The sequence below is a fragment of the Cynocephalus volans genome, chromosome 6 (genome assembly GCF_027409185.1).
Source record: "Cynocephalus volans isolate mCynVol1 chromosome 6, mCynVol1.pri, whole genome shotgun sequence".
Classification (NCBI taxonomy): domain Eukaryota; kingdom Metazoa; phylum Chordata; class Mammalia; order Dermoptera; family Cynocephalidae; genus Cynocephalus; species Cynocephalus volans.
In genome coordinates this window covers 141,622,291-141,649,509 of record NC_084465.1, presented here as the reverse complement: position 1 = coordinate 141,649,509, position 27,219 = coordinate 141,622,291, and the positions used below count along the sequence as shown (strand labels likewise).

The following is a 27,219-nucleotide window of genomic DNA, read 5'->3' as shown; positions in this document are numbered from 1 at the left end:
AGTATACACGTCAATTATTCCTCTAGGTTTTCTTTAGTGTAGCATCAGTATAGTATATTTTGGAATTTAAAATACCTCTGTGAAAGCAGACTTTAGGTGAGATTTCACTTTAGGTGCCTTCTCAATAAAAGCAGTAGGTGCTTAAATCAGGGTGACCTTTGATTGCAAGAATGTTAAAAGCCCAGATGAAGGAATGACTGAGATGTCCCACTAGGTGCCCCTTCAGGCAACGAGGCCAGGTTTGTACTTTCTCTACCCCATCCACTTTAAAACACAGCTGCCCCGTTGCTGATGAGTTTGTCTCTTCTTTTTCCTCAGCTTTACAGCCAAGACTTTAGTCCAAGTCGCCATCATCTCTTTCTTGTAACAGTTTCCTTTCTTGTTTCCCTACTTTGAAATATATGCCGATTCAATTTATTCTCCATACAGGAGCCACTGAGATCTTTTTATAAACAAATCCTCAGCTTCCCAAGGGCTCCTGCTGCACCTAGAATAAAATACAAATTCCTTGCCAGGGTCTCAGTGACCAGACCCCTGCCAGCCCTGCCCTGTTAGCGCAGGTCTTCTTTGGGTCCTAGAACAGAAACTCTCACCCTGGATGGCTCCTCTCATGGCCACTCTTCACCCCATTCTTTTTTGTTTTTGCTTTGGTGGCTAGTGGTAAGGGGATCTGAACCCTTGACTTTGGTGTTATCAGCACTGTGCTCTAACCAAGTGAGTAACCTTCCAGCCCTCTTCACCCCATTCTTTACATGGCTGATTGCCTCATACCTTTCAGATTTACACATTTCTTCCTTGGAGAGGATTTCCCTGAACACTCTGCCTATTTTCTATTACTGCACCGACTTTATTACCTTCAGAACCATGCACATAATCTATTAATTATGAGGGTACCGCAAAAGTTCATGGAAAAAATAGAATTACAAGATAATACGAATCTTTCCATGAACTTTTTGAAGTACCCTCATATGTGATTTCTTGCCTATAGTTTATATCCTCTCAGACTGTAAACTATGAAGGAAGAAATCATACATAGTATCCAGCATATCATCTGGTGCATAGTAGGTGCAATCAATAAATATTAATTGCATAATGCATTTTTCATAAGTATAAATGAAAAAATAAATAACTGAGGAAAATGCCAACCTCCTTAATTACAGTCAGACCTAATTCTTGCTGCAGTTATGAGGGATGGGAGCAAAATCACCTTGCAGGACTGCCTCTCTTCCCAGTAGGGGCCTTGCCAGCCTCCACACACCTGGGGTCCCCTGGCTTCCTGCTTCTGGACACCCTGGGCTTTTCCCTTGGCCAGGACAAAAGGCTCAGGCTAAAATCTTCTGATTCTTCTGGTCTTTTCATTCAGTGTTGGCTTCTGATCTGAAGGGCACACCAATTTGTGTGACATTCATCAACAAAGATTAGCCCTCCTTTCCTCCCAGGGTATTTTAAAACTAAAGCTCTGGGTCTTCTTATTTTTGGAGACTCCACCACCTCATTGTATTCAATGTATTAAAGTGCGTTCATATCCTAAGTTTAATACGACATTTTTGCTATAAAATACATTAGAAAAGATTTTTATAATTTTGTTCTTACATTTAATTTTTGATTTACTATTATCTTTTTTATCAATCATTATGCATACTGGTAAAATAAGAAAAGCTAACTCACAAATTGCTTGTAAATGTAAGGACATTTTTGACACTAAATTTAAATTTAATAACCTTGACAGTATTATGTTTTGTAGACATTTAATCAAATGTTTATTATTGATATCAATTTTGCAGTTTTCTTTTGGAATCAAAATTTTTTTCCCATCTCAAACTTTTCTAGGTCCCTGAAGAGCTCATAGGCCCTAAGCATTGGTAACAGGATGCCTAATAGATAAAACAACACTACTTCTGTTTTCTTCATATCTGTAGCCTTCCTTTTTCATAAAGACTTTTGGTAAACTCAGGGGAGCTTCCCCTCCTCCCTCCATATAGGAAAATGACCTGTGCTACTACAGGCTTAGTTCAACATTGCCTAAATCATACAGTAAGTATCATATGTACAAAGGAGTAATTGTTCTCCTATGGGAATTGGGCTAGCATGTTAAATGCCATTACTATGTTACATATTTAACCAGGAAAGATGGTTGCATTTTTAAAAATTATTTGAAAAGTAATGCATATGCATTTTAGAAAATTTGAAAGCTGCAGAAATATATTTAAAAAATCATTTATAATCCAAATTCTACCCCAATATAGCACTCTCAACAATATATTTTTTAGCATTTTACATACACACACATTTTATAATAAAACCATAGCATGTTCACAATTTACATACTATTTTTAAAACTTATATTAATATCATGATTATTTATGATATTACATTTTCTTTGAAAAAACCATTTTAACTGGATATGTTATATTCTGCCATGTGGACCTACTGTAATTCTTTTTTTGTTTGTTTCTTTTTTGCAGTGGGGAGGTGGTGGCTGGCTGGAACAGTGATCAAATCGTGGACCTTGGTGTTACCATGCTGTAACCAACTGAGCTAACCAGCGAGCCCCTGTAATTCATTTAATTGCTGTCCCGGTGTTGAACATTTCTGTTTCTATTATAGGGTATATATGATAAAGGTATAATGCCACTGGAAATTGACTCCTGTCCTCCACAGAGCTTCCTTTCTTACAAATGGGCTAGCTAAACTTCTCATGCTCTGCTTGGGGGAGTGGAGAAGGTGAGGCAGGCTGGGAAATGATTAGCCCACGTGTCAGCCTCTGTCTTCTCCCAGTCCAATCTCTCCACGTCAGGCCAACCAGAGAGGTGTCAACTAACTGGTAGGTTCCTGGAATTGCTGCCACTATCCAGGAAGTCCCAGCCAACTACAGAAGCCAGAAGAATCCCCATCAATACTTAAATTGGAGTGGAAAACCCCAACCAGTTGGTGCCAAACCACAGCCAGTCCAGGAGGGGTTTGGAGAGCACAGCTAGACCCTTGGAACTCCCAAACAGCAAGCTGTGGTGCATTATGTCAGTCACTTGCCCTCCAAAAGTAACTTGCATGCCACAGTTGAATTTTTGGAGCCTTATTGCATTTGGTTCTCACTTATTCCCCTTTGGCTATGTTCAACAGTGTATCTACTTCAATAACGGTCTTCCAAAATAATTTTGGATGGCAAGGCTCTGGATGCCACTGCAGAAGAATGAATGAAATTGTGCCACGTCTTGCTCTGATCTCTTCATAAAGTAATGAAAAGCACAAAAGCTTCCAAATAGCACTAAATCAAGAAAGCATTGATTTCCTGTCTTCAAGGAAGAATTCTAATTGGATTCATTCAATTGAAGAAAGATTTTTTAACAAAAAGGGTAATTGTATTAGTCCATTTTTGTTATTTATAACAAAAATACCTGAAACTGGGTGATTTCTAAAGAAAATGAAATTTATTGCTTACAGTTTCTGAGGCTAAGTCCAAAGTCCATCTGGTGGTGGTGACAGTGACCCAGGGGTCTCACATTGCAGGATGGTGGAAGCAAACAGAGCAGAGCAAGAGCAAGAGAGACAGACTCTCCTCTTTTAAAGCCCTCAGAACCCTGCCCCTGACCACCATTTCTAATCCATTCACTACAGCATGGTCCTACCATCCAACAAGGTATTTTTGAATGAAACCTTGCACAAACATTTTCCGGGTGTGAAAACGACATGTGAATGTGTTGGGAGAGATGAAAATGTGCTTTGCATTTTATTCACCAAAACTTTGCAATAGGTGCTGTGGGGAAGGAAGTATGCTAGGTTTATTTTACTGTGAGGCTCTAGAAGTGAGTACACCATGGACCTTGACTTCAGAGTTTCTTGTCTCCTAACAAGTCAGGAAATCACATTTCTCTAGGTCTCAGTTGTCTAGCTAATGTATACAAATGAGAACTGGATTAGGTACTTTCCGAGGTCATTTCTGTGATTCTAGAACTTCTGCATCGCACAGAGAAAGGTTGTTGGCAAAATAATTTAATGATACATTTGTAAATGGCATTATCTTTAGTGCCATTCAAAGCAAGTTAAATCGACAAAAGTTCTGTCCTTTAGAAGCTGCAAGTCTCCTCATTACTATCTGAAAATACCACCTGGATTTTCTTCTCCATGCCATTGCCTGCATGCCCCTCACAGGGATGCCATAGGCCTTTGCACCCATTAGCTACTGTTTCCCTATGTGACACTTCACCTGACTACGCCCACAGGTATCCACCTCTCTTCCTTTAGGCTCATTCGGCACTTTGCCATCACTAAATTCAGGGTTTTTTTGTTTTGTTTTGTTTTTTTGCATTCGCAGCAAGCCCATTATCTTGCATTATTAATATACAATTAAGTATAACATCTATTATGGAACAAATAGAATGCTATGGAAGCACTGAGGTGGAAGGATTCATTTCAACTAGGAGGATCACAAAAGTACTAGGGAAGAGAGAATATTCACGTAATTGTTTTCAAGGGTAGGAACTGGTAAAGAGGCTTGTGTGGAGTGGTGATGAGCAATAATCGATGATGATGCTTTCAAGCCTGGGTCAATGAAAGTTTGTGAAGTAAATGAACTTCTAACTGGGCAGCTGACAAGCTTTTCCAATTTAATACAAAAAAGTGAAGCAACTTGTGGGATGGGGGAACATGTTGATCTTGGTTTAAGACACTTTTTTAAAGGGGCCCATGGACAATGTAAACATTCAACCAGGTACTTCTCTGAGATCAGGGCAGAGTTTATGGGTTGTCTGCAAGTACCGTACATTTTCTCTAGCGTTGTATGGTTTACAAACGGCTTTCATGGTCATTATCTACTGGTGATGTTGATTCTAACAAATATCCTATAAAGTAGGTAGGGTAGAATTATATTACCAGGTCCAGAGTAGTCCCTAAAATGACATTTGTGTCTGGTTATGGTTGTTGTCAACACAAAGAACCTGAGGCTGAGAGAGATTAAATAATTTGCTTAAGTAAATGGTAGAGCTGGAGCTCAATCTCATGTCTTCTCACTACACCTTTAGGTGGCTTTTTGTCTGCTTTTAACCACTAAAAGTGGTGATGGTTGATGCTGGATGAGCAGATGTCATTTTGGAGGATAGTATGGAGCAAGCAGGAAACAGGAGGACTTTGGGGCAACCTCTAGGTTAAAACAACAAAGGAAGAAGAGGAGCAAATTAAGGTGATTGCGTGACCTACCTACTAAGGACCCAGTAGGTATCCACTATGTTTGAGTGGAGTAATAATGACAACAGTCAACATAACCGTATTTGGCCGGTGGGCTGAGTCAGAGTAAATACAAAGCACAGAGTGACGATTAGTGGGAAAGTTATAGAGGCAGTGGGTTTTTAGACAGGCTTGGAATGGCATCTTCCTGAGATGGGCCAGGCATTCCCAGCATAACGAGGGGCGAGATTTGGGTGTACGTGGATGCAGAGAATGAACAGATGTCCGTGGAAGAAGGTGAGTGTACTGGGTGAAAGGAAGGGATGGCAAGGCACACGGTGGTGGATTTGAAGTAGAAGGTGAAGTTCGGGGCATGGATCTCCCGGCCAAACCTAAGGGTCCTGCTGAGGATCAGGGTAGGCTGGGAATGACAGCCCAGTTGGGAGTCTCCCTTTTGCAGGGCTCGGGAGAGTGAAAAGGCCCAATCCATGGTCAGAAAGTCCCCACGGTTAAAGGCACAAAAGGATCAAGAAGTTAATTTCAGGGCCACTCTGGGAGGCGGCCGACAACGTGCCGAGGTCCTTTCCCTCGGTGCCAAGGCAGCCCCGGTCTCCACGCAGCACCGCAGGTCTCACCAGCTCTCCTGCCTCGGCACCGCTAAGCGGCGGGTCCTGAGCCTCCTTCTTCCGCCTGATCGACGCCTCGGGGGCTCCTCTTCTCCGACCTCCCCACTCTCCCGATCCTTCCCTCTCTTCTCCCCGGGGAGCGGAAGAGGATGCCTCTCCGTAGTGCTCACAGTCCCCGCGCCGCAGGCCCACTCGGGTCGGGAGAGGCCGCCCGAAGCCCACCCGCGCACGCGGGAGGCCAAGCCACGGGAGCCCGAGCGGGAGGGCTCAGCCTAACGGTCCGGCGGCCGCGCCCCGCGCCCCGCCCGCCCCCTGCGTCATGACGCCGGCGCCCAACGCGGAAGCCGCTCGCGGCGCGCCTGGTCCAGCCGCGGGCTGAGCGCGGAGCCGCGGCGGGCGCGGGAGCCGGGCCGGGGCGCGAGCCGAGCGCAGCCTCCCGCCTCAGCTGGGCCGAGCGGGCCGAGCCGGCAGAGCGAGCGGGGCGGGGCCGAGCGCGCCGGCGGCGGCGGCGGCGGGGGAAGCGGGGCACGGCGCGCCGGGGCCGCCGCCGGGGGGATGCGGCTGCCGCCTCGGGCCGGTGTGTAGGGAGGGCGGGTCCCCGGCCTCGGGAGCGCGGCGCTGGAGGGACGGAGCGGCGGCCATGGCGACCCCCGGCAACCTGGGGTCCTCGGTCCTGGCGAGCAAGACCAAGACCAAGAAGAAGCACTTCGTAGCGCAGAAAGTGAAGCTGTTTCGGGCCAGCGACCCGCTGCTCAGCGTCCTGATGTGGGGGGTAAACCACTCGGTAAGGGCTCGGCTGCGGCGCGCGGTAGTCCCCTTCCTCCTCCTCCTCCTCTTCCTCCTCGCTCTCCTCCTCCCCCGGCTGCAGCTGCTGCGGGGCGGGGAGCCCGAGCCGGCCCGGCCCGCGGGGCCCCGGAGCTTCGGCTGCTCGTCCTCCGAGGCTGCCGCCCGCCTCGGCGCCCCCAGCCCCGCGGCGCGCTCCCGCCTCTCCGGGCCGCCCGGGCGCCACTTGCGCCCTCTTTGGACCTAGGGCCGGGTGCTGGACCAGGGGTCCCGTGTGCATCTGAACCCTGCGGCCGGTGCCAGTACCGCCCCCAGTCCGTCCGACTGCCCTCCGGCGGGTCTGTCCCCGCAGCCGGGAAGTGGGAAGTTTGTGCGGGGCACGGCTGCGCCTGGGCTGTCAGCCTCGGCGGGGGCTGCTGCGGGCCGAGCGCGGGCGATCGCTCCCCTTGGGTGGGGGGCGGCGGGAGCGCCCGTGTCCTCCGCCGGCGGGCAGGTGTACCTGTCCCAGGCGGGTAGCGTCCGGAGCCTCCCGCAGGAGGAGAGGGGTGAGGATTCTGGAGAGCGAGAATTGGGGCAGCAGCTTTCGTGCTTAGGACCTTTTTTCCTTTAAAGGCGATATTACGGGACGCAAGGAGGCTTTTTGGCTCAGAAAAAGCCAGTGTGAATATCGCACTGATGTTGAGCATCTTCTCTGCTCCCTTCCCGCATCGCCCTGCCGCTGTGCAGGCTGAAGCGCTCTCGGCGGGGAGTCTTCCTCCCCGTACCTCCTCCCCCACTTTGGGGAGCCAGGCAGAAGTCACCTACTGCGGAAGGGAGGCCAGGGCGGTGACAGCGGGAGGGGTCCCGGCGGGAGCGGAGGGAAGGTGGTCTTGAGTTGACTGCATCTGCTTTGGGGTTTGTTTAAAGGGCTGGAGGAGAACGCTGGGAAAGATTAGCTTAACACGCAGCCAGGGGTGGTAGAAGATGTGCCGCTGCGGGCTATGCGGACTGCGGTTTGAGGGTCTGAAATAGCCTCCTGCTGATCTTACAGCGAGAAACTCCTGCAGTTTTAATCTACTTAGATAGGATCAGGAAACGTGATAGGAGCTGTTGGCTGAGCCATGAAAGTTTAAATAAGCCTGTTAATTTTGACCATGACCTTACACACTGCATTCAGCATCCGAGGAAAAGTGTTAACCTGCTTTCGGTGCTTTTGATTTCGATGGATGTCTGTGTGTCCTTTTCAGCGTAATGCAAATGACAGAAAAAAACCATGTTGGTTTTTAAAAGAACACTGTCAATTTAATGAGTTTGTTTAAAATGGCTCAAAAGTATCGGGTTTTTTTGTTTGTTTGTTTGTTTGTTTTTTTAATTATTGTTTTCCTTCCCTACGGTGAGCTGGGGAAAAGGTGGAACAGTATCAAGATTGTGTTTGCATGGAGTGACTTTTTTAAAAAGTTGAGAAATGCTTATTTCTGTCAGCTTACTGCCTGATCCACTGAAGTTTAACTTCCTGACAACTTCTTTAGCTATTAGGAATGAAAGTTGTTCAAACAGCATACATTACTGCATCAAAAACTCCCCAAAGTTTTATTACAGAAAATGAAATGAAATTTTTCCCATATAAGAAATGTACAATTTAGAGTTATGTGTAATTTTGTTAAGCTCTTTTATTATGTTGTTACTTATGGGTCCCTTATTACTAGAATAGGACCTTACATTAAAAAAAAAAAAAAAAAAAAAAAAAAAGGACACATGTACTGTAGTGCTTACTCATTTTTATGGGTACTTTTATCTCCTTTGGGGTTCTGTTTTGATCAGGAGAGTGTGCCTCAGGGTTTGCTCAAATAAAGTAGTGTCAGCAATATGCTGCTGAAAAAGTGTGCTCTCTGGGAATTAGTCTGAACTCCAGTTTACTTTAGAAAATCTTGTAATTGTGCACGTTTTACTGTAGCCACTTATGTTGCTACCTTATATTTATGAATTGCTACATTTGTTTTAGAGTTTCTTGCTCATTGAAATATTTTGAAACTACTTAAGGCTTATAAAAATAATGCATGATTTGTAGATAGTACATTTAGTGTTATTTTCTTTTGCTCTCAAGAAAAGTTAGCAATTCTAAGTATACATAGCCAGAAGAGTGAGGTTTCCATAATATGTAATGTGAGCATGTCATTCATTCAGCGGATATATATGGGCACATACAATGACAGCTACTTCAGAAAAAATTGCTAAAACATCTCTCATATTTTTTGTCCAAATGTATTTATTTTGAGGGCTCTGAGTTGACATAAGAAAAGTCTATTTCACAGCCATCTTTTTCAAAGTGTCTATTTTCTTTAATATATTATTTTTGAAAAAAGAGTGGAGGTGTATATAAAAATGATATCTGAGCACTTAGATTCCATGTATTGTGATTGTATTCATTTTAGGTGACAGTGTCTGATAGTAGATAAATATTTTATATGACCTATGCACCAAAGTTTACAGTGTAATGTGAGAATAAATGTCATCAATATTAAGAATGAGCAAACATAGTGTGTATATGAATGGGGTGTTTGAAAAAGCATAGCAGAGGAGGAACAGATCATTCAAATCAGTCTTTCCCTGTGTTTCTAATGTGATCAGAATTAATGGGAAGAGATTTTTCATGAATATAGCAAATTCGTGCTTTTAAAATTCATTTGAACTTGTCATAGGGATATTTAGAAATGACCATAAATTTGGAACACTAAAGGGAAACTGCATATTTATTTTATCATGTAGCCATATTATATGGGAATTTGGCATATTCCACATATTACAGTAAAAAACTCATTGGATCTGTGTTCTAATTCTTTCTCTAATTCTAACTGTTGACCTTGGACATATTAGCTAGTTTTTGCATTGATGTTTGCATCTGTGAAGTAAGGTGATTGGACTGTGTGATTTCCAAGTTTTTTTCTGACTTCAAGATTTAACTGTTTTTACAGTCTACTAGGTGCGTAGAGCTATATTAGTATCCATAGAATAGTAAGAGTGTATAATAAAAATCTCATTACTATTATAACCTTGCATATGCAGCAACATTTAGAGAATTTTCAAGGCCTTGACCTAGAGGGGAAGGAAATCTATGATGATTTTAAGAGAGGGCGAACTAACTTTGTCAGATTGATTGTAGTTGAACTACCTTGCATTCTGTTAAGTCAAAGTCTCTTTGATTGAAATGTAAAAACTTGCAATTAAGATGAAAATTCTCAAGTCCATTGTGGTAATGAAAATCTTGATTTGGGCAATGCTCAGTGTAGAGAATAAGCCTGCCATTGTGGTTAATTTGATATGTTACTGCTTTATAACTTAAAATACCCATCAGTGAATGGATCAGTGCCAATTTTTATTTTAAGTATTTTAAGCAGGGAATAAAATTGAACACATGAAGGAAAAGATGACCTAAGAAGGCAGTTTTGTCTTGTTACATTTGGAATTAAACTAAAAATGACCAGGCAGTTAGCTTCTTAAAATGATATTTGAATAGTGTGTGGAGTATGTTGAATGATATGAGCCAAGACTTGTTCTAAATAGATATTCTAAAAGATTTTTATACACAGTGAAATGTGAGTCTTTTAGAAATTGGTATTTAAAAACCTATTTAAATATCCAAAGGAAGACATTTCAGTATCTGTGTAGAACAATTTTAAAGGACATAAAACTTGCTTAAAACAAAGTATTTACAAGTAGGCAAATATTAATGTTAAAGTCTTTTGGTTTCAAGCCATAGAAACCTGAATGAGCCTTAGCAAAAATGTTAAATATTAGGAGTATGTTGGGGAGTCTATCACAGTAGGAAGAAGGATTGGTAACCAAATCATGAGAAAAACCAGGTGTTTGGGTGCTGTTGGGGCTTTCCTGTCCATTTTGGCTTTATTCTTATTCATAGCTGACTGGAGTCTTCCACAGGGCAGGGAACTAATAGTTCCTGAATTGCACATTTTGTTATTTCTGCTCTCCAAAGTGATTTTCTGTCTCTGATTCAGTTGTAAAAATTCCATGGAAGGATTCTGATTAGTCTGGCTTGGCTTCAGTCACTTGTGGCCTTCCCCTGGACTAAGTAGTTTATAAAAACATGGTAGCACCTGCCTGTTGGGGTTGGGGAAAGGACAGTCCCCAGAAGAATGGAGGGCAGGCAAGTATCTGTCCTGGTCATGGAGCTGGGTCTTTATCTTGAAATCTGTGGATCCTACCTGTGGGGATCTGGGAGGGCCAGCCTAAAACGTGTGCCGTGTTGTGTGTAGACTGGAGAAGATGGGGTATTCTTGGTAGGTAGCATCCATAGTTTTTATTGTATTCTCAACAGAGTCTGGGCACTGAAAAAAGACAAAAGAAGGAAGCTAGGTTTGAAAATTATGTGAAGGGGCCGGACTGTTGGCTCAGTTGGTAAGAGCACAGCCTTGTAACACCAAGGTCAAGGGTTCGGATTCCCATACCAGCCAGCCACCAAAAAAAAAAAAAAAAAAAACGTTTTGTGAATTACTATGAAATGATATTGACTGAATAGAATATGATGAAAATTAAAATTAGCTAGACATTAGATGAAACCTCATTGAATGGAACCCAACTAACCATTCATTCAAGAACTAGTCTCCTTAAGATATTTTTATTCTTCCCTTTACTTTTCAGAGGATAGAAGCATACCAAGTAGACATACGCAGAGTTTATTACTGGGGAATTAGTTTTTACTTTTTAAAACTTGGGATTATATCCTGAGATCAGAATACATTTTCCTCTCCACTTATCAACTCCTTTAGAGTGAACTTTAGTATTCAGAATGTTGCCCACAGCAGGACAGTGATTTCTCCTTCCAAGGTAGGATGATTTGCTATACTTTTAGAAAGATTGTCCGCAAGAATTGTAATAAGCCAACAAAATCTACCTTAAGTTGATTAGAAAATGTAGTCAACCAGAGTAATTAATTCTGCCAGCATACTCTTTGAAATACAAATTTTGGAATTGAAGGAAATTGGTGCAATATGACAAAATGGTTTGTGGTCAGGCAGATTAGGTTCAAATCCTGGCTCCATTTATGGGCTCTTTGAGCAAATGATGTGGCCATGTGAGCTTCCATTTACACATTTTAAAAATGGATTTAATAATGATTATGTCACAGGGTTATTTTCAGGGTTAAATGAGATAATGTATTTAAAGCCTAGCACTGTAATTAGCATATAAGAATTCAGTCAGTGATCCCTAAAATCGTAAAATTTGGGTGCACTTAGGCTGGTAGCATGTTAATAAGCACTGGTCCAGCACATCTCAAAGTTTAGCGTGCATATGAATCAATTGGGGATTTTTAAAAAATGCAGACTCTGATGCAGCAGGTCTGGTGGGGTCAGGCCTGAGCCTCTGCATTTTAATGCACTCACAGGTGATGCTGATACTACTGGTCCATCAGCCACACTTTGAGTAGCAAGGCACTAGAAGGAATAACTTTTAGAATAAGGGAAAATGTTCAGAATTTGTCCCCTGAGTGTATGTGGTGAGTCCTTGGAAGAATGGTGACCCCCATGACAGAGTTAGAGAAGTTAGGTTAAGGAATTCTGTGTTGGAAAGGGTTGCAGACAGTTTTGACTTTAGAAATGCTAAATTGCAGGTGGTAGTGTGTGGGTATTCTAGTTACAGTACGCTGTGGGATGTTGGAGAGGTAGGATTAGTGCTCAGGAGCAAGGTTAGGGCTGGGATCAAGAATTGAGAATTGTCCATACAGAACTAGTAGTTGAAGCCATGGGGGTAAATTAGGTCTCTGAGGGAGAACTTGGAACCATGGAGACACTTGGCTTTGAGGGAGGGATGGAAGAAGAAGAAATACGAGACAAGAGAAAACTCAGCAAGGAGGCCAGCAGAATTCCATGCCCCAGAGAGCCTGGCATTCAGGATGTATTTTTCTGGGGGGGGGGGGGGGAGAACACTTAAAGATTTAAAGAGTGAATGAGTGGAAGCAGAGGCTGTTTCTCTTTTTAGAGGTTAGAAGTAGAAGGAAGGTGAAAGATGAGTCTTATTTAGGAATCCCCAGGTGTTTTTCCCTAAGCCATCTCTTCCTTTCCATTCTCACCTCTACTGATCACCCTCTTTCCTAGACTGTTATTAAAACCCCCTAGCTTATTTTCCTGTATGTACTTTTATCCTCATTTCCTTTCCTTTTCTGAGCCACGGATTGCTATGGCAATGCGGTGAAGGCTGTGGACCCCTTTTCAGAATAATGCTTTTAAATGAATAAATGCAAATACAGAGGATACATCCTACCAAGTTCGTGGATCCCTTGAATTCTATCCATGGTCACCTGGGGGTTTGTGGAACCCTGTTAAGAACCCTCGAGAGAATAAGGTAGGAATGGTGTGGGGTGGGAAATGGGGGGAGCCTGCCACAGCTAGGAAGAGCACTGCATGGGAGGAATGTGCAGAGGTTGATTCATTACCTGCTGGGTTCACTTGGTAGGATTCAGACCCGAACTCTTATCCACTGAGCTGTGCTGCGCTGCCTGTGCCAGGCCCAGGAGTTATTTGTTTCTTTGAGATTTTTCTTTTTTTCCCTTAGTCTTAAAAGCTGTTAGATGGACAGAACATTAGCTATTCATATCGGGGAAATCTTTTTGAAAATACTTTTTTCCCTTTACAGAAAGAAAAGTATTGCTTATGTTCCATGCACACGTACACAGAGAGAATAAATATACAATTTATGCATAAAAAGTATCATAGGGAGTTTTAAAATGGTGTCTTACCTATAGATAAGCCTTTTAATTCCAAGTAAGTCTTTATAGTTTTTCACCTGGACTCAATGGTTAAGAGGCTGGGCTGTGAAGCCACAGCATTTGGCTGTGTGACCAAGTTAGTTAGCCTCTCTCAGTTCCTTGTTTATAAAAAGAGGTAACACTAGTACTTATTATGAAGGTTTGTGTATGGATAAGTAAGTACTTTTAAGATGCCTAAATAGTTGCTGGCACATGGTAAGTTCTTAATAAATGTTAGCTGTCATTATTTTTGAAAAAATTTTAAATGATAAAACAGCAAATTATTAGACTGTGTGTTAAATTAGTTTTTATCCTGGTTCATAGTATACTGTCACCATTGCACTTGGCATCCTTGTGTATCTTTGAGTTATGAATTATTTTAGAGCTACCCTTGTGTCCTTGTTTTCCTTTCTGTGTCTGTTTTGTTATCATGTTCTTTCTTGTATTTTTAACACTTCCACTAGTGAGTAGGTTGTTTGAGATGTTGTAGATCTGATTCACATTCATTAGTTACAAGTTATGTCAGCTATTGATTTGGTATTTCACTTTTTTTAAAACATAAGAGAAATAGATGTTTTGGATGCAAAATGGATATATTAAGGTCCCTGCCCTCAAATTGCTCATAACTGAAGGGGAAACAGACATATAGATATATGTACTAGTAAGTAGAATATCAAGAATGCTGGGTGGGGATGGTATTAAATAGGGTGGGCAGAGTATAGGGCTCATTAAGAAGAAGACAGTGTTGAGCAAAGGCATGAAGAAAGCGAAGGGCATTTTGGGCAGGGGGATCAGCTCATGCAAAGGCTCTGAGGCTGGCATGTGCTTGGCATGTTCAGTGAACTGCAAAGAAGCTGCTATGGCTGGAACTGAGTGAGTGGGGTGAAGTGGTAGGAGATGGGGGGGCAAGTTGGTAACGGGGCTGGATTATGATTGCTTCGGCCTGGGGTACTTGGGGAAGGGTTGAGAGGAGGTGACATTGAGGAGGACCTTGAAGGTTAAGTAGAATCTCCCAGCTGCAGAAGGCACAGAAAGGCGAATGTGTCCAAGGGGCCAAAAACGGGCCAAAAGAAAAAAAAAAAAAGCAGAGTGGGAGATGTGAGCAGTTTGCTGTGGCCATGGCCTAGGACCTTGCCACCCACAGTGTAATTCACAGAACACTGGCATCAGTCGTCACCCAGGAACCTTTTAGAAATGCAGAGCCTTGGGCTTCTCTGCAGACCTGCTGGAGCAGAGTGTGCATTTGGACAGGGCAGGTGATTCGTAAGTATGCTAAACTTTGAGATGCACTGGCTAGGGTATATCTTTGGTTTCAAGACCTGGCGTTCCTTGGATGTGCTTCAGAGGCTGGTGGGAGGGAGGCTGAGCTGGTGGGGGAATTTAGCACTCCCCTCAACTTCATCCAAAACAGCTTGTTTTGTCTTTTTTTGTTGTTTTTAATTGGGGCACTGAATATAATATGTACAGGGAAAAATGGGTTCTATAGCCAAGAAGTTTGAAAGCCACAGAGGTAATGGTATGGAATGTTAGGAGATGGTTGAAAGGGTTGAAAAGTTTGAGGTTGGATTTGTAGGGCCAAGTTGTCGGATGTTTGCCAGAAAAAAAACAAAACAATTTTGACAAGGGTCACTTTAAAATTTTCCATAAATCTCAAGTGGTACTCAACCCTGCAATTTTACTGTCTCCTCTTACTGTGTTTTCTACTCTGAAATAATATCTCACCTTTTTTCCTGTCTTTAAGCTTGGTGTCTTGTCCCTTTGTCCCACCACCAGCCCCAGCTGATATCCTCATGTAGAAAGCATTGAACAAATAGAAGCCATCAGCTTCTGCACTTCCCACCACCCAGTCTGCTAACCTTTGGACAGCTGGATCCATTGGTCTGCAAACATGCTGGAGGGCTGCACTGTCTGCTTTGGTAGCTGCTAGCCACAGGTGGCTATTTGCATTTTAATTGAAAAAGCTTAAGATGCAGTTGCTCATATCAAGTGCTCACTAGCCACATGTGGTTAGTGGCTACTGAAATGGACAGTGTGGATACATACTTTTCCATTATCATGACATATTCTTTTGGACAGCGCTGGCTGCCTTAGAAGCTCCCATCTTGAAAACAAAACAGACTGCAAACACCACGAAAGCTCTCCTTTACCCTCAAGTCTCTCACTTTGGCGTCCACTCAGTTTCTCTGTTCCTCTTTAGAGCAGAGGTTGGAAGGTCCTGTCCAAGCTGCTGTCTCCTATTGTCTATGGGTGCTGCTTCCACCATTCCCCCACATGCCATGTTCTCGTTAACGTATTTCAGTCTAGCTGTCATCTCCACCACTGCCAGGAGACTGCTCTTGTTGGGTTAGCTCAGTTGGTAAGAGTGCAGTGTTAACAACACAAAGGTCAAGGGTTTGGATCCCTGGATCCCCTTACCAGCCAGCCAACAAAAACAAACAAACAAACAAAAATCCAGAGGTGGTCCTTTTTTGGGGGAGGGGGGGTTCTTTTCTTGTTTTTGCTTTGCCTCAACAGCCACTCCTTCCTAGTTGCCTCATTGGGCTCCTCCTCTATTCAGTCTTTAGATGTTGGAAGGCCCCAAGACTCTGTCCAGAACCACCTTCTGTAACTGCATGTATTTTACCTTCATGATTTTATTTAGTCCCGTGCTTTTTGATGGCATTTTATGCTCATGATTGAGAAATTTATATCTTCAGCTCCTACTTCCCTTTTGGGCTCTGTGTTCAGGGGTTTTTTTTGTTTGTTTGTTTGTTTGGTTTTTTTACCAGATATATTTGTTCGGTTGTTTGTTTTGGCAGCTAGCAGATATGGGGATCAGAACCCTTTACCTTGGTATTATCAGCACGGCACCAGATATCTTCACTTGAATCCCTAATAGGCATCTCAGATGTCCCAAACTGGACTCCTCATTTCCTCCCCTACTCTCCCCCACCCTGTCATGCCCTAAACCAGGTCTTCCTCATCTCAGTAAATGGGCCACCATCTACCCAGGTGCTCAAGCCAAAAACCTGGGAACTAACCTTGGTGCCTCTTTTCCTCACCACTCCTTGCCTTACATCCCATTTTTGACTCCTGAATCTGCATAATTCTCTTTCCATTTAAATCCTCTTTCTCTAGAGCACTGTAGTCCTCTACTAATTGGTCTCTCTGTCTTTGCCCCTGCCCTGTTTCAATGCCTGTTCTCTACACCAGTGGCAGAATGATCTTTCTGAAATGTAGATGACACCTTGCTACTTTTTCAGTCAGACCTTTCAAAGGCTTCCCATTGCATTTAGAATAAAATGTGAACTCTGTTCTGTGGTTTGCAAGATCTTACTGGCCTGGCCCCTGCTTCCTCTTTCCCCTCATCCCTCAACACCCTCTTCATTACTCCTACGTTGCAGCCACATGAATCTTTTTCTTTTTCTTAAACAAGCCAAGTTCAGAGTAGCTAAAGACCTTCTGCATTTACTTATCTCTTTGTCTGGAATGTTCTTCCCTCAGATCTTTGAATGGTTGGCCCCTATTTGTCATTACAGTCTCACCTAAAGGGTTACCTTCCCAGATGTCCTCTCTGACCTCTTGATCTAAGACGGCCCCTCCACAATCATATTTTCTCTGTGATGCTTAACATTATCTGGACTGAGTAGTTTACGTGTTTATTATTTATCTCTCCCACCTAGAATGTTAAGTTCCACAGCAGTTGAGACATTCTCTTATTTATTGCTGTATCCCCATACTTAGAAGAGTGTTTTTATATCGTAGACACTCTATAAATATCATTGAATGAATGAGTAGAGCTAGGACTCTAAAACTGTAGGCCATTAGCACTCAGTTGGTGCACCATGAGCTCTTCCACATGAAATTTTCATCAAAGTGTAAAGTTTATTTTTGTTATGATTGAGCACAGTGTTTAGAGCATTTTGCTGAGCAGGTTGTGCAATGGTTTAAAGAGTCGGGGGAAACTTGCTGCAAGTTGGAGATAAGAGGTGTGGGTTAACCACAAGCCTGTGCCAAAGGAAGAGCTCATGTTTATAGCAGCCTGCAAGAACTTTGTCTTGTGAACGTAGCAGAGAAGGTTTAGAGTAAACAGCTTCTCTCAAAGAACGTCAGAATGTTGATGGGCCACCAAGTGAATTGTGTGAAACTATGAATGTATTTCTCAACAATCTGAGATGTTCTTATGTAGAAGAGTGCGCTGCAGTGTTATTACTGGCTTACCCCATGCAATATGGGTCTTTTAATGGCTTCAGACATGCCTCTAAAAATTCTAGTTTTGAGAAGTGTGCCATACGTTTAATATTCCACAAATATTATAAGAATAGCAATCATTCCAATATTTCAGATGTTTGTGGGTCTTTTTCTACTACTGTGTATTGTTCCTGCTGGTTCTTTCTCATGATACCTCAGTGGTTCATTTTGGCATTGAGCTGCTCATTTCCCTTGGGCAGTTATATTTGGGGAGGAGTCTTTGAGTCTTAGGGTGAAGGTAAAGGTGTGGCCCCCCCAGAGAGGATTGTTTGTTTTTGCCAGGTGCCTATGGGAGCAAGACCATTTTGAACTTTTTTGAACCTCATAGAGATATAATTTTGGGCTGCAGTCCCCTGAGGGTGGAATGGGTTTATTTTTGGTTCATTCTTACCCTGACGGTGTGACCCTTTGGGATCATATCCTCATGGAGAAAGGGATTCTTATTAGACTCCTCACCTTGGGTGGACCCTAGGCTTTGACCTCTCTTCCTCTCAACCCATGAGACCATCAAAGTTTTCAGAGCCAAAGTGACTTCCATGACTAACTTACTGTTCTTACATCCAGCTTTCACCTAGATTTTGGCATGGTAAATTTCTCCTGCCTCTTCAACTCTTTGATGCCTTTAAGAAGGTGTTTATAAAAATATTTTATCCAAGATGTTTACTTGTTTTCAGTGGCAGAGTTCATCTGAATAACCCTATCAGCAGAAATGGAAATCAGCATTTAAGAGAAGGAATGACACACAGCAAGGGTGTGACAACTCAGCCCTGCAGTGGCTCTGGCCTTCCCAGGGATGGGTCAGTAAGAGGAGTCCATGGGACAGGAGGAAGAAAGTAAGGAAGATGTTTAAAAAAATGTTTAAGAAGGTGTTTAAAAAGGAAGCCATCATCTCGTCTGGGTAAGAGATAGTGGGAACTGAAGCTTGACAGTGCAGTGGTAGCAGAGAAGGGGTGTGCCCGGAGACATTTTAGAATCAGCTGGATTTGGTGACTCTGTGAGGGGATGTATAGGAAGAAGTCGAAAGTGACTCCAGGTTTTCTACTTTGGGTATCTAAATAGTTTTCTTACTATTCATACTCCCCATTACATTAGTGTTATCTTTTGGGCTGTTAGCTAGAAAGAGTCTGTTATCTGCACTTATGTTACTTATATGTGGAAATGACTATATTTCCTATTTCTAAATTTTCACAAATGTTGGTTCATAAACACAGCAGTTGATAGATAATTTGATAGCATTTGTTGTCACCGATCTAGATAGATCCCTGAGATATGGTTTAATGTTCCAGCTTTAAGTAGTACCTCATTTAATAAGAAGTGTTATTTTTAATATATAAAGTTTTACCAATAGTCTATAATTGGTTTGGTTATTTTGGGTATTTTCCAATAGTGTCAGTAGTTCATGATGACCCATATGTAATTTTCAAGTAGCTCTCTACTTCTTTTGTGCTTTTGTACAATGCCTACAGAAATTAGGGATGAAGTTTTTGTGAGAGTTTTGGGGGTTTTTTTTCCTCAAGCTAACTGTGCTGGTGAGGATAAGGTCTCTAGCTTATAACCATTAGTGAAGTTAACTAGATTGCTGGGGGACCCAAAGACCAGAGAGTTTGTCTTAAAAGTATTTTTGTCTTCTGCTAACTCATTTCATTTTTCTATAAAACCGTTACTTTTTTTTTTTTTTTTTTTGTCCTTTTTTGTGACCGGTAAGGGGATTGCAACCCTTGGCATGGTGTCGCCCGCACCGCATTCAGCCAGTGAGCGCACTGGCCATCCCTATATAGGATCCGAACCCGCGGCGGGAGCGCCGCTGAGCTCCCAGTGCCGCACTCACCCGAGTGAGCCACGGGGGCGGCCCAAACCCTTACTTTTTAATGACGGATTCTTAAAATAAAACTTAACATGTCATACTATTAAGACTTTTGTTTTCTCTTGAAGGTATTTAAGAATAATTTTCTCCCCCATCATGTAATAATCCTTCATCTATTAAGAGGGTCATTTAGTCACCTTCCACCTGTCAGTGCTGTAGGTAAAATTAATCTTGGTTTCTCTGGTTATACTGTTTTCTGTTTCCCAGCATTTTATAACTTACTCGTACTTTTTGTGTGCCTTTTAACTGGCAAAATCCAAAATTGCATATAGTATTTTATAAGGCCTGTACCTACCTGAAAAGTCAACTTGTGGCTTATATGTGCTATAGTTTGATCATTAAAAAAATTTTTGACATGTGATGTTATGAGGTTTTTTGTGTGTCTATATGTGTGTTAACATGAAAATTCCTATAAGCAAGTGACTAAATTAAGTCACAATTATTTTAAACTAATAGTTTAAAAGATTGAACTTACTTGAAACCATACCAAAAGATCTGGCGTGTAAGGTCTTTGTACATATATTTCAATTTACATCAGTATGTATTTCCTTACATTGTAAGAGGACTCACTTTCAACCCAAGCTAGCTGTCTTTTGGGTGGGTCGTTTGTTAAAGGGGGAATGTTGAGAGAGTGTGGTTAGGTAAATCCACCACCAATATTGGGCAAACTGCCTCAGGCACAGTTCTTTCCAAAACTGATTTGAAGCTTTATACCCAATATATAAAGAGGAGAATTTTTATTACCTCTCTAAATAATATTTTTAAACAGATCTTCTGAATACGAGTTTTTATTTATTCAGCACAAATTTATTGACCACTTGGTAGATATTAGATACTGATCAAGGCCTTAGAGAAAGAAGCATGAAAAAGACAGTCTTTGCCTATAAGAAGGAGTTCACAGTCTTCTGGGAGGATAGGCAGAAGTGCCTTATTCAAAGTTGTTGCAAATAACAGTCACACAAGTCAGATTAGCTAAAGGAAAAGTAGGGGGAGAGGTAACTGAGTAACTCTTGGAGATTAAAGGCAGGAACCTCAACTGAGCCTTACCTAGACCAGCATCCAGCGTGGCTCCTTCCCTCACTTTCTCTTGGTGTGACATGGTCTCTAATCTTTGCATCACTTGTCATGATTCTTTTCTCTAAGAATATTGGTTTTTCTCAGCTTCTTTGTGCAAGTAGACCCCACATAACTCCTGAGTTTACTTGTCTCTAGATCTGGGTACATTCAGATGGTAATTAACCAATATCAGATTTCTTTAGAGTGAGACGGAGGGAGTTGGTGACCATCCAGGTCCAGCCAACTGTGGCTTCAGGAACAGGATCTCCTGTAGTGCAGGCCTGGCTGCTGGGCAGCACCCAAGCGGAGAGGCAATGGCCATTCTCATGCCTTAGAGTCTTCCTGTGAGGGGCAACCCCCCACCCCTACTAGGATTGTGTGCACAGATACTGTGAGACAGCAGAGCATTAATAAGCTGCCTAGATAGAGCTAGTGATATTTGAGTTGGATCTTAACCTGGTGAAGAAGCTGGAGAAAACTGGTTATAGGCAGAGTTAAGTAGCATATACAAAAGCATAAAGGGCACCTGGCATTTTCATAGAACTGCTTAAACTCTCGTCAGTTGCCATTACACTTCTTATCTTCTATTTCTCTGGTTTTATTCATTTCCATTCTTATGGACATACATGTATTTAAATTAGCACTTCTGTTTGCAGTAATTTCTTGAGGCCTGGTCATTTAGGATTAGAATCATATCTGCAAGTTGCTAAACACCTTAACATTCAGAGCTTAATGTTATTTGTAATTGTAATAAACATACTTGTTTTTGTTTTTTCATCCTGGACACAAAGAAAGTGTTCGATATTAGTCAACCCAAGAATGACTTTATAGCATATCACGTAACCTGCACAAAGGCTCCTGGCTGTGGGGCAGGTGGGGACTGACGTCAGTATTGCCACCAGCACACCGTGGCGAGGGGCTGCATTAGCCAGACAGCTACCCTTTTTGAAATATGCCTGCACACAGGAGGCTCATTTTCTGATGTGCACAGAGATGCCCTGTGTGCTAGCAGCTGCCCTGCTTTGCCCTGCTTTTCTTGAGTCATGTGTCCAGAATTTCTCATGTCAAATTCCTAAGTGTTGGTATCTTTGAGGAAGGTTTCAGATGGTGTTTAGGCTGGACAGAAGAAAAGGAAGTGGGATTCATAAAGTTCCCTTACCGATTTGAATCTGCTTTAGAAAGTACACAGTTGTGCAGTCTTTTCTGCTATGTGCATGTTTCTATCATTCAAATTAGTTTATACAAGATCGTAAATAGGGGATGTGGCTTATGAAGCAAGAATTGATCCATACACAATTTTCCTTGAGCACGTAACTGTTCAGTGCCTCCAAGTAACAGCAGCTGGATGCAAAGTACACTAACCCAGCCAAAGGCGGCAAAGCAGGTTGGAAAACAGGACTTACACCTTGTTCATTCATCTGTGTGCTCCACCTTGGAAATACTAATATTTATTAGAAATTAATCAATTTCGAAAATTGATATTTATATTTTTGGAATTTTTATTTTTAAGCATTCTGGGGGTTAGCGTTCCATAGGTTTTGAGTGGTCTGCCTAAAATCTGGTTTTTAGTGTGTGTGCAAAACTTAAGTTTTTCAGAATTAAATGTATTGCATTACATTAGACACTTCTGTATTTACAATTTATTTTGAACAGTTGTATGCTCAGGCTGGAATCCTCCAAACCAAGCACACAATCAGTGTTGGTTCTTTTGTTTCCAGGTATAACCAGGTATACATGTGGTAGAGACACGGCTTTAAACAAGCAGAAAATTAATTTCTTTATGGTCCTTTGAGTTTCTGTAGTACTCCTCCTCCTGTCTGTGTTGCTTTCTTAGTTTTTCATGCTCCCAGGTGTCTAGTGTGTCCCAGTGTCTTTCATCGGTGTGCCCTGAGCTCTAAATTTCCATGTTCCAAAATTATCTCTGTGTGCTACTAGATGCAAAATTTGCTCTAGCTTGCGTCTGTGCCCAGGAACATGAAAGAAACTTTCTTTTCAACTGGCCCCTTTCTTTCAGAACCAAGACCTCAGGCTTTTAGTACATTAGGATTTGATATACGTTTCCTGTAGAAACAAACAGCCAACTTACAAATGAATGTTTGGAACACAACCTATTCATAAATTAGGTTCTGCTTGCACCTACGTGAAAAGTTCAAATGCTTTGGCATAGAGAGAACTGTTCAGAAACAATTATGATAAACCCATAAGGCACTTTTTTTTTTTTTTTTTTTTTTTTTTTTGGCACATGGTGGCAAAGTAGGAGGACAGGAACAAATTTAAGAGACATTTTAATAGAAAAAAATAGGTTAGTAGAAGCTAATATATCCATTTGTCTTATTCACTTTTCTCTTGCAGTTTGGCATCTGATATTCCCAAATTTAAAACATGCCAATGAATGATTAATCCAGTAATTAGCCAATAGTGAATATTTTTATCATGTGTCATATAAAACTTCTTTTTTTATGTTTATTTAGGTGAACTAGAAGCATTTATGGTTTCAGTGGAATTTAAGTTTTATTAAGTACAGACATATAGCATATTTTCTGAAAAACTTGAAAAGTACACACAACTGTACAGAAAAATTGCCATAACAGTTCTATCCAGAAGCAACCATTGTTAATGTTTTGGTGTATTTCATTCTAATATTATTTTTTTAAAGTCTCACTGAGATCATAACTGTCTGTATATTTCCTCATCTTATTATGTATTCTTGACAATGAAAATCTTTAACTTTCAGTGAATGCCTAATAGTCTAATGAAGTTTCAGTAGTCCATACAAATTTTTAGCTACCATAAATAATGCTCAACATCTCCCTGTATAAAACTTTTTCTTATTTTGGATGATTTCCTTAAGTAAATAAATAATCAATCAATCAATATCTCCCTGTTGGATGATTTCCATAAATAAGTAAAGTCAATCAGTATCTCTCTGTGTAAAACTTTTTCTTATTTTGGATGATTTCCTTAGATTCCCCATTTGGGGAATTACTTGGTCAAAGGGTATGAATATTTGAAGGCTCTTGGTACATGTTGCCAAGTTGCTTTCGAAAAGGGTCATACCAGTCTATAATCTCAGCAGATTATAGAGAGCTTCTTTACCACATCTCCTGTTTGGATTATTCTAAAGTGAATAGCAAAGATTGGAATAAAAAGATATCCCTTTCTTTATATATGCTCGTAACCCATTTAAATCTCTGTTCAGAGAGATTTTTGGCAATTCAGCAAAAAAGGTGCTCCTATGGGCGGTTGGGGGGTGTCAGGACTGGGGGTTGGAGGGCGGGTCCTACAGAAACTGCCTGGCCCAGTACTCTGCCGTCTAAGGAGAGCAGCTGTCAGCTGACCCACTTCTCACAGTTTCTTATTTCATTCTGTGTTAGAATCCTTAGGTTCTCTGAAACGTAAAGCTTGTTTTTGTTTGTTTGTTTAAATAAAAGCAGTGGGGCTAAATATATGCTTTTCTAGAAGTCCAGAGTCTGGGAGTTTGGGGTAGAGACTTTACAAATATCCTGAAGCCCAGCAAGGCCAGGTAGGGGAGGCGAAGCTTTGCCAGGTAACCGTGAGTGACCAGGCTTCTTTCTGTCTAGATACCAGGTATCCAGGAAGGAGAAAGAGATGTAATTTTAATACTTAACTCTTTTACATAATATAAAAAGTAACATTTCTGTTTTGCTGAGGAAAATGAACTCCTGAGAACATTGAAGAAAATTGAAGGAGCAAAAGGCAGAGCTCTGTTAGAAAGAAAGGAAAGGTCATATAATGCTCATTAACCATAGCCATCCAAATAAACTGTTATTTTCACTTTACGTGGATGTGTTTTATTGTGACGGTGGTAACTACAATGCCAATTTTCACGAGGCCTAAATTACTGACTGTTTTAGGTGGATGCAGGCTTTAAAATTAGCCCTTGGATATAATACATTTCTTTTAAAACTGAACCTTAATTCTTATTTTTTAAAGCTTGAATTAAGTAGAAAATTAAAGGCCTTTTATAAAAGATGATATGTATTTAACTTGGAAGATTACCTAATTCCTTATTCTGTTATTATTTTAAAATATTAAGTGTTTGACACAAAACAGACCATTCTGAATAGGCTTTGGGAAGTAGATGACTTTTCAGTATAAATGAACTATATGCAATTTTTCATTAATTTCAAAATAAGAACTTTTAAAATTATGGATATAAATCTTTTATGCCCTTTTTAAGAAAATACTTTGTTTTCTTGTGTGAAAAATTTTTGCAAGAGTTCAAAAAAGCTTCAGTATAGAGTAATATTTTGAATGAGTTGTTTTACATTTAACCAGAATGGCCAAATATTATTTCAACACGAATTTATTCACATTTCAAAACAAGAGACCATTTAAAGAATTCATTTTAATTTTTAATAAAAGAATTCTTTTTTTTGACAGCTGGTACGGGAATCCAATCCCTTGATCCTGGTGTTATAACACTGCACTTTAACCAACTGAGCTAACTGGCCAGCTTTAATGAATTCTTAAAATGGCTGTTTATAAGAAGAAAAGACTGTTCTGATGTCCTAAGTAATGAGTTAAGCTAAAAACATTTACTTCTGGATACACCAACTGAGGAGAAACCCTGTGTTTTCTTCAAAAACCCAAACAGAATAGACTTCTTCTATAATATCAAACAGGTTGGAAATAATGTAAATATCCATTAGTGGGATATTTGGGCCAAAAAAAATATGATGTATTAAAATATTCCATAGTCATTACCCAAATAATGATTCTAAAAGTTGTCACTTTTTTGTGAGCATGGGGAAAACAAAGATAAACTGGAGTGATTACCACTAATTTTCCTACAGGTATCCAATTTGTGTGTGTGTGTGTGCATTTCATCAGTGAAAAAATTTGAGTGTGTGCCCTCAATATAAGAATTTTTATTTTTAAGTTTCATATATGTATTACTGCATTATTTTAGCTTTGTTTTATAATACATAGTAGTTTTAAAAGGAGGTGCTAAAGGTAAATATTACCAATTAAAAACTTGTTAAAAATTATCACTGATACATAGTGGGTTCGTTTTTCTTCAAAAGAAGGCTGTGTGGCTGACCTTGTATTATCATTTTTACAAATGTTGGTGAATACCTTGTAATAAAGTAATTTGAAGGTCTAGTCCTACCTTCAGTTTATTTTGCTATTTGTTTGTTTGTTTTTGCTATTTGGTTTTAAAAGTTATAATAGCTAAAAAAGTTACCTCACAAAGATACACTGATCCAAACGGATGAAGTGTATTATTGACTATACTTATTAACTAGTGAGTCTCATTTCCAAACCATTCACCAGTTATGCAAAAATTTTTGTTAAAATTTGGTAAATTTCTGTTTTTCCCTGATATCATTGAGTCTCACAAAGTGTGTTACAGTTTATATTAAGAAGGATGGGGGGGGCGTTAAAAATAAAAAACTTTTTACATTCATTGAAAATTTTAAAATAGGTTTGAAAAGTGTTTATAAGTTCTCTGTAGATGCAAAAGCACATCTCTTTTCAAAATGCTTTCTCTATAGTGTAAATTTCTTTCCAATAAAAAGCAGTTATTTTCTTGAAATTGTTAAAAATCTCATGTTTATCTTGAAGGGACTGATTTAAGTAAGCTCCTTAAAAAAAAAAAAAGATCCACCAGGTAGCGTATTACTTGTGATCATGGAATAGGTCAGGAAATTTGGAACAAATCGTATTTATGTAAAAGAAAAATGTGCAAATCATCCTTAAAACAATTGTTCTATGTATTTTGCCAAACTAGAGCACCTGAAAATATTTTTGTGGTCACTCCCCACGTCATTACTTAAAGGTTTTATTTTTTATACCACATAGGTAGCATCCTCCCATAAAAAAGCTGAACAGATGACAGAGGGGTTGAATTATGTGACGTGACCACTTGTAAACCTGTAAAATAAGGTGTTGTTAAAGCTGTACTTCTTACCTTTTAAGGTAAAGTTAACTATAAATAGACATTCTGGTCATTTCTTCTTGCACCTTGCAGGTCTGCTTGCTTACTCCTTCCCCATGCACACCCCTTAGGAGGTTTTCAGGCACAGTATGTAAGTGAAGGAGAGAGTGACTCCAGATTTACACCACTTTCATCAGGTTCTCTTTATTTCTTGGATTCCATCTCAAAAATCATAAAATGTTAGAACCAGATGGTCCTTGTGATTTTTTTTTCCCACCTAATCCCTTCATTTTATAGATGAGAAAACTGAGGCAGAGAATAAACAGCGCTCAGTGGTGGATCCAGGGCTAGAAATTAGCTCTCCCTGCTCAGCGCTGGGCTTGTTGTGTGGATTAAGTTCATCTGTGGATACCGTGTAGCTGACCAGCAGCTCCCCAGATGTGAACTAGAGTGGATCTATTGATATCCGACTTCCTAAAGACTAATTTCCTTCTCAAGTCTCTCGGCTCTGTTCTTTTGCTTCCCAAACATATGGCCTTGAAATCATCTTTTGTTTTCTCTTTTTGCTCCCTTCTTATCATAGACACATGCTTCATCTAGCTCTTACTGAAACATGAAGGATCCTCATAAATAGATTCTCATTTCCTGAGAAGTGGCCCTCTAAGTGAATCAAGATGCAGTGGAGAATCACTCTGACTTTTTAGTGATGAAGGTGAAATCCTTATGTGTCTACTCTCTGGAAGCCTTCGAGATTTTTAACAGTGAAAGCATAGGTAAAATAAAGCAAAAAGCTAACAGTAAAACATCAAATTGTAAAGAGGGGGAGGTTACCATAAAATTTTGCGCAGTCCTGGTTAAG

At 40.9% G+C, this 27,219-nt stretch overlaps 1 protein-coding gene across 1 annotated transcript in view; it reads left to right on the top strand.

Moving 5' to 3' along the window:
* The first annotated feature begins 6,327 nt into the window (after positions 1-6,327).
* The window catches only part of PIP4K2A (phosphatidylinositol-5-phosphate 4-kinase type 2 alpha), a 170,379-nt gene continuing 149,487 nt past the window's right edge, over positions 6,328-27,219 (top strand). The window contains exon 1 of the mRNA XM_063099403.1: positions 6,328-6,570. Within this exon, the coding sequence (XP_062955473.1) occupies positions 6,427-6,570 (144 nt within the window). The 5' untranslated portion in view covers positions 6,328-6,426. The remainder of the gene's footprint in view (positions 6,571-27,219) is intronic.